The sequence below is a fragment of the Mus pahari genome, chromosome 6 (genome assembly GCF_900095145.1).
Source record: "Mus pahari chromosome 6, PAHARI_EIJ_v1.1, whole genome shotgun sequence".
NCBI lineage: Eukaryota > Metazoa > Chordata > Mammalia > Rodentia > Muridae > Mus > Mus pahari.
This window is the reverse complement of record NC_034595.1, coordinates 67,661,385-67,669,774: the sequence shown is the minus strand read 5'-3', so window position 1 is coordinate 67,669,774 and position 8,390 is coordinate 67,661,385. Positions and strand designations below refer to the sequence as shown.

General features: G+C 39.5%; 1 protein-coding gene across 2 annotated transcripts in view; it reads right to left on the bottom strand.

Annotated features, from left to right (window-relative positions):
- Window positions 1–8,390, bottom strand: part of Ipp (intracisternal A particle-promoted polypeptide) — a 27,345-nt gene that overhangs the window by 7,606 nt on the left and 11,349 nt on the right. For both annotated transcript variants that reach the window (XM_021200488.2, XM_029539938.1), the window contains 3 exons: window positions 5,766–5,921; window positions 2,932–3,099; window positions 181–318 (listed from right to left, as the gene is read on the bottom strand). In XM_021200488.2, coding sequence (XP_021056147.1) covers window positions 181–318; window positions 2,932–3,099; window positions 5,766–5,921 — 462 coding nt within the window. The remainder of the gene's footprint in view (window positions 1–180; window positions 319–2,931; window positions 3,100–5,765; window positions 5,922–8,390) is intronic.

Sequence of the window (8,390 nt, the reverse complement as noted above, 5' to 3'; positions counted from 1 at the left end):
CCTGGCTGTCCTCGAACTCAGAAATCCATCTGCATCTGCCTCCTAAGTGCTGGGATTAAAGGTGTGCACCACCACTGCCCGGCTAAATGCAAATTTCTTATGTCAGTAAGGAATATCTCTGAAATTGTCAGATACCAAGAATTTAATCTCAGTTGTTCTTAAATCAAACAGCATAATTACCCAAAGCATAGATTGCCCCGTAGCACACACATACTCCCAATCCACAGCGGGGTTGATTCATTGAAGCCACAGTTGTCCATTGTTTAGTAACTGGATCATAACACTCAGTACAGTCGAAGATCATTGAATCCTTTTCTCCTGATTTAAAAAGGACAACAGGTTTAGTGATACCAACATAACAGAATTATAACACAATACTTGGCAGCACTGGCATTCTGTTTCTAGAAATCAAGCATTATGTCTAATTTTAAAATAACCATTAAAAGCCTTTGCCTAGAAAGCCATATTTTTAATTCAATACCTAGGGAAAGGGGATCATGATTAGGAATGGGGGACGGGAACAGGAAAGAAGCCCTGCAGGCCAGCAGAATGAATAAAAAAATGCAAAGGGGAGAGGGTTGGTATGGAAGTCTACCTCACTGTCCTCTGGGCCCTACTCAGGGGCCACAGCACCCACACCATGGCACACATGTGGATGTTAGAGAAAACTTGTAAGAGTTGGCTCTTTTCTTCTAATGTCTAGGTTCTTGGGATAGAATTCAGACAATCAGGTTTGGTGCCTTTATCTGGTAGACTTCCATACCGCCCTAATAGTACAAGTGCCCATGTCTGTTGGCACACCCCTTGACATAAACAGAGAATCCTAGCAAACTAGTGGAACCTCAGAGTGGGCCCGGAATAGGGCAGTAGCTGCTTCCTGTCCTTACATAAATCCTCTTGGATGCTGGCAGCCTGACATCTCCCCATAATACCAGTGGATGACAGTTACTCCAGAGCACCTGGTGATTCCCCATTGGGCCACTGCTGGATAAAAATGCTTGCTGCTGTCCAATGCAGTAGATCTGCACCTCCATGCTGGTCTCCCGAGTCTGTTTTACAGGGTCTATGACTTCACCTCCCTCACCTACTCCTCGATCCTGGATCCAACACCACGGCACACTTATCCATATATACATACAAATAAATAATGCATAAAATGATTCTCAAACATGAGTCTAAGGATAGGAACAAATTTACTATTCTTTGATAAAATTATAGCCACCACTAAGTGTTTAAATTGGTTTTTATGCCATCTTTCTTTTAAAGCTGGGAAAACTGAAGCAGTTAAACTAGAATAAGGGTTTCTTTTCTAAGAAAAAAGGAAGAAAAATGGTAAAGTTCAATACAGTGAAGCGGGGCAGTGGTGGCACATGCCTTTAATCCCAGCACTCGGGAGGCAGAGGGAGGCAGATTTCTGAGCTCGAGGCCAGCCTGGTCTACAAAGTGAGTTCCAGGACAGCCAGGGCTATACAGAGAAACCCTTTCTCAAAAAAGCCAAAATAAATAAATAAATAAATAAATAACAATACAGTGAAGCGTAAAATGATAGTGACAGCTTCTTGAAAAACATCATGGACTGGTGAGATGGCTCAGTGGGTAAAGAGCACCCGACTGCTCTTCCGAAGGTCCGGAGTTCAAATCCCAGCAACCACATTGTGGCTAATAACCATCCGTAACAAGATCTGACTCCCTCTTCTGGAGTGTCTGAAGACAGCTACAGTATACTTACATATAATAAATAAATAAACAAATCTTTAAAAAAAAAAAAGAAAGAAATAGTCTTTGTTAAAAAAAAAAAATCATGTATGGAACATGAATAAATAATGAAAATGGAGTTTTCTTTTTTCTTGGTTTTGGTTTGTTTTTGTCATTGTTGTTGTTTCTGGTTTTTGAGACAGGGTTTAACTGTGTGGACCTAGGATAAAAGGCATTCACCACTTGACCTGACCCTGGATTTTTCTTTTTGTAATTTTTTTTTAAACATTTTATTTTCTGTGTATATGCATTGTGTCTCCATGAACATTGTACTATATGTATACAGTGTCTGCAGAGGCCAGAATAGGGTGTCAGAGCCTCTGGACTAGAATTACAGAAGGTTGTTAGCCATCGCTGAATGTTGGAACAGAACCTGGGTCTCCTGGAAGGACAACCAGTTCTCTTAACTGTTGAACCATCTCTCTGGCCTCTCCCTCTTTTTTGAGCTGGGTTTTATGTAACCCTGGCTGGCCTCAAACTACTTGTGCTGCTGAGAATGACTTTGAACTTCTGACCCCCCTCTGTGATATATGTAATGCTAAGAAGTGAACCCAAGGCTTCCTGCATGTTAAACAAGCACCATGCCAACTGATTTACATCTTAGCCGCTAAACCGGATTTTTCCCTTCAACAGTAAATAAGGAGAATAGGACAATAACATGATCAGATTCAAAATGTTAAGAGCAGACTTTAGAGATTAAATCAGAAACATCAAGACTGAGGGATTATAATGTTGAAGTAGATACAACTGTATAATACTGTTGGACTGGATATAGATGGTCTTCAGCTCACTGGTAGTGAGTGCTTGCCTCACACACATGAGGCTCTAGGATCAATCACTCAGTACTGAAGGAACAAAAAAGATGCTTAGAGCTTTGTTCTGACCCACTAGGTAAATCATTGCTACCATCCAACATATGACAAATCATGTGAGGAAAATAAAGATTTTGGTGTAGACATGTTAATTATGAAGTACATATTGTCATATAGTTTAAGTTCAAAAAGATGGTTATTTTATTTTATAAATAAGTATTTTTATTAAAAACACCTAAGGGAAAGGGGAGGAAACAAGAAAGAGTGAAGATGGTCAAGCACATTATACAGTTGTGAGGGGAGACATATACAAACAATGTAGCCAAGTAGAGTAATCTGAGAAATGAGATATTTTTATCATTACCTCCAATAGCATAGACCATCCCTCCTAAAACTGCAACTCCAAGTCCACACCGAGCCTGATGAAGTGAAGATACAGTGGTCCAGTACTGGCTAAAGGTATCAAAACGTTCTACACAGCTGAGGGCTCTGCTATCACTCCAACGGCCCCCCTGCAACCGTGTATATCCACCTAAAAGCAGGAAAGAAAAAACATACAGCAAACCACTTACTGCTAAATATGGAAATGGAATTAGTAAAGAAAATCTAGGCCTCTCTATATAAACATTTATAGAGCTTAGAGACTGTCACTTCTATAAAAGCATGTAAAATATATAACTCTCAATTATGCCAAGTCCTGGAAAATTATGGCTTATATGCAATGAGATATTAACCTCAGTGTTTAACCACATGCTCTCATTTATAATAGAAGGCTATATAAAATATACGTCTGGGCCATGTCCTTTAGTTAATCATAAAGTTTCATTATGACTTTTGTATGTCTCAATTAAAGCCAGTGTGTTGAGGGGATGTTGGGACGGCTCAGTGGTTAAGTGTATGTACTATTGCAAAGGACTGGAAACCACTTGTAATTCAGGAACCTGGATGCCCTCTTCTGGAGTTTGCAGGCAGCTGTACTCACAAATGCATGCTTCCACACAGAGATACACATATATGCACATGATTAAAAGAATGTTAAAAGCATATCTAAAAAGAAAAGTGGGTTGAGTGCTGGTGAGACGGCCAGTGGGAAAAGGCATTTGTCACTTAGGTCTGAAAACCCAAGCCCAATCCCTGGAGCCCACATTAAGGTGGAAGGAAGTAATTAATTCCATAGAAGTCGTTCCCTGAGCTGCACACTCACACCATGGCGTGTGCATGCACACAACAGACCACATATATAATAATAACACAGAAAACAAGCTTAGCCGGGTGGTGATGGCACATGCCTTTAATCCCAGCACTTGGGAAGCAGAGGCAGGTTGATCTCTGAGTTCGAGGCCAGCCTGGTCTACAGAGTGAGTTCTAGGACAACCAGGGCTACACAGAGAAACCCTGCCTAAAAAAAAATAAAAATAAAAAAAATAAAATAAAACAAAGTAAAAATAATGAATTGAAATTCGTGTTTTCCCTATCCATCCACTCAGCAAAAAAATTATAGTATACACTCCAAAAGAAAGTTTACATATAATATGTAAAAAGTATGCATAAAATTCATCATGTGTAATTATGAGCTACATTATATATAAATTATATAGAAACCATAGCATATCCAGATGTCTGGATTACTTTACATGCTACATACATTTACCAATTTTAATGGTTTATAATTAAAATTAAAAATTTTTGACATGTTCCTCTGATTTTTTTTTTTTAACAAATCCACTTTTTTTTTGAGACTGTCTATGTACATAACTTCAAACTCACAGAGAAAAAACTAACAGATAAAGCTTTATCACTTAATCTGTCTCCCTAATGCTAAGACTGAAGTCTTGCACACCATGCCCAGGCTACAAGTCCACTTTACTTTAGTTTAAATCAGGAGGGGACAAGATCACGTGGCTCCTGTGCCCAACGGCCTTTGCAGGAAGGTTGCTTCAGAATTTGACATGAACCTGCCACTGTTTCTGAAGGCCTCAGTTACTTTGCTGGGGTCACTCTGGTTTGTTTGTTTTGCCTCCAGGAGTCACTGTCCTTTTTGTTTTATACACATAAGTACATCTTTTACCTGAGCAGAATTCGGTTTCATCTCAGGCATAAACATCTTCAGCTTTAAGATTAGCTTGTGTGTTCTTTGGTGCTGGAGAATTTGCTTATAGCCAGCAAAAATCGCCTTGCACCACAGCCTGACAGACATATTTGTCTTTTAGAACTTCTGTTCCTAGCAGGGCTCTACAAATTCTAAGACAGCAGAAAGAGTCCTCTGATATTCTTATGGATCATGCTGCCAAAACACTTTGGAAACCACTTATTTTATCATCCCTAATGACTATCTAAGTCATTATGAAAAGTTCAAATTTTAAAATATATTTCCTTTGTTTTTCACTTAAATTTAAGGTTTTTAATTAATCCATCTAGGGTTTTTATTATTATTATTAAGATTTATTTAAGGTATATGAGCACCCTGTCGCTGACACACTAGAAGAGGGCATCAGATCCAATTACAGATGGTTGTGGGCCACCGTGTGGTTGCTGGGAACTGAACTCAGGACCTCTGGAATAGCACCCAGTGCTCTTAACTGTTGAGCCATCTCTCCAGCCCTCTATTTAGGTTCTTAAAGACAGTGCTACACTGTAGCTTCAGTTGACCCAGAACTCACTAAGTAAAGCAGGCTGACTTTGAATTGACAGAACTCCTTCTGTCTCAGCCACAGAATGCTAGAATCATAGGCATGAGCATAATGCCTAGCAAAATTTTAACTTTTACAGAAACGTTTCTTGTGCTGATGAAGTAGCTCAGCAGGGAAAGACACTGGCTCTTTAGCCTGATGATCTGAGTTCAATTTCTGAGTCTTACGAAGTGAGAGAAGAAAAACAGTTCCTATAAGTTGTCCTCTAATACCCACACATATGCCATGGCCCATGTATGTGCATACACACAATAAATAAATAAATCTGTAGACAGTCATTTGATGGTGACTAGGTAATCAGAGACCAAAGATTTAGAACATAGAATAAAATGTTGAATGAGAAGCTATTAAGTTTTAAATGTGTTAACATATTATGCAAATTCAATCTTAAGCCTAAACATGAAATTAAATATGCCTTGCATATTAGTAATACCTGCACAACAAGAACAACAAACCAGGAAAGCTCTTATCCTGAAAATGATTTCTACTACTATTCAAAGTTTCTTACCTACTGCATACAGATATTTTCTTGCTTTCTTCCTAGGTCGAACTTTAGATGTCTGCAGGAAACTACAAAACTTGTTCTCTTTGGGAGACTTGCAGACCTCACAGTACTCTTTCAAAAGTGTTTGCAGGGCAACTCGAAGATTAAAATCTGAAACTCCTAAACAAGATTTAAAATGACAATGTTTTAAACGTCTTTCAAATATTACTGAAAAGAAACATTTCCTGGTTAGTCATGGTAGCTCAGGTCTTTAATCCCAGCATTCAGGAAGCAGAGGCAGGAGGACCTCTGTCCTCAAAAACCTTGAAACCCAGTCTCAAAAAAGAAAAACAAACAAAACAAAATAAAAGACAATAAGGAAAACACCCTCATCGTTGGTGTTGGAGAGGGTTAAAGGAATATGCTGCTGTTCCAGAGGACCTGAGTTCAGTTCCCACCAACCACACCTATAATTTCAGCTCAAAGGAATCCACAGCCATGAGCATTCACATCCTGGAGGCACCCACAAACACATGTACTTACCAACACACAGACACACACATTATTTAAGGTAAAATAAATCCTTCAAAATTAAAACCCTTATCAAACAATGGTATATTTCTTACAATAGAAAATATTATTTTTATAATTGCTGCTAAGGAATATACTTTCCTAAAATCTAGTCAAATAGATTTTAAATGTTTTTAAACGGGACAGTGAGATGGTTCAAAACATAAAGGCGTTTGCTGCCAAGCCTGACAGCCATGGTTTGAGTCCTGGGACCTATGTGGTGAAGAAGAGAACCAGCCCGGCAAACTACCTGCTACCTTCCCCTGATGCTGAGGGACGCTTGAACCCACGTGAATATATACAAGTACATACAGATGTAATTTAAAAGTTTTTAAAAAATATTAAAAAAAAATACTAACATTGCATGTATAATCCCTTCCAAATAAAGATGGCAAAATAAACCAAGTTCACAATGACCAGGGTCAGGCTCCGTGGGAAGGAAGGCACCTACCTCAGCATGTAGAAATACCTGAGTTCAATCCCCAACACTTAAAAAAAAAGGCAAGTTTTATACATAAAATCTAATAACAAAAAGAAAATATATTTATGTTAGAAACCTTTAAAAAATGACAAGACAAGGCAAGGAAAAAAATCTTTAAAATTTTTTACAATTAATTTTATTCATGTGAATGGGTGTTTTACGGGTGTTTTGTCTGCATGTATGCCTGAACACCATGCATATGCCTTTCTAGAATATTGGTGTTTCAAGTCTCATTTTCTTTCCTTAGCAATGCATCTCCTTCCTACCTTAATGCTCCTGTTATAGAAGTTCATTCTTCCTGTCTGTCTGTCTGTCTGTCTGTCTGTCTCTCTCTCTCACTCTCTCTCTTTCTTTCAGTTTTTTTGAGACAAGGTTTCTCTGTATAGCCTGGACATCCTGGCACTCACGGAGGTCTGCATGCCTCTGTCTTCTAACTGCTGGGATGAAAGGAGTGAACCACCACCGCCCTGCTAAATTTATATATTTATGGCTAATTCCCCTCACACCCTACCGCCCACCCAGGCTGAATCCTTCCATTACTTTTTCCTATTTTCCCTGGGATCTACTGCACTAGATGCTTCCCCACCCCACCCCCTCACCCCCATCTTGTTCACATGGCCTACTAGTTCAAACCCTGCTCTGACAAAGAGCCAATTCTCCCTCTCCCTGTTTTTATCTTAGTGCAATTACTCTGTATTCTGCAGTAGACATTTTGAATAAGACTTGTTATGTTCTCACTGTATCTTTCTAGCCTGAAACAGGAAGGTGGTGGATTGAAGCTCTAGGGCTGATGTCCTTGCTTTGGATCAAACCCACCACCGAATTTATGCTGGGCTAACCTCCAGTAAGCTCTAACCCAACCAAGAAGCTATAGTAGTTATTTTTGTTTCTCAACTGCCTCTGCTTTGCTTGTCAATTGTTCATTCTTCCTCCAAAATACCCATTGATGGTTCCCAAGATTTTACTAATTGGCTTTTCATCCATATTGTTTATAGGATGCAGAGATAAGACTAGGGGTATACTGATAAGGCTAGGAGACAGTCCCTTACTAGTTCTATACGAAAATCAGAAAAATACTGCTCTTTCAGGTAAGAGAAGATGTCCTGTGAGTACAGGACATTGATTGACTTTCGTCTCAAGTACCCACCTCATCTAAGTATCCCTGACCAGGGGTAACCTCCTCAGTCATACCCAAGAGACTTTAGGAACTTCTCCTCATGCTATCAGAGTATTTTGTTTCTAAACTGGTACTGGTGGTGCCCACCAGTAGTCCTAGCACTCGGAAGGTGGAGGCAGGAGGATCAGAAGTTCCAGGTCATCCTTGATTATATAATGAGATTCAGGCCAACCTGGGTTAAGATTCCTATGTCAAAAAGGAGGAGGAATGGGGAGATGGTTCAGTGGTTAAGAGCATTTGCTGCTCTTCTAAAGGAACCTAGTTTGATTCTTGGCACCCACATGGCAGCTTATAATGATCTGTAATTCCAGTTCCCAGTTCCAGGGCATCTGGCATGTTTTTCGAGTTTCCAAGGGACATATATGCAACCCCCCCCATACACACATACACACACACACACACACACACACACACACACACA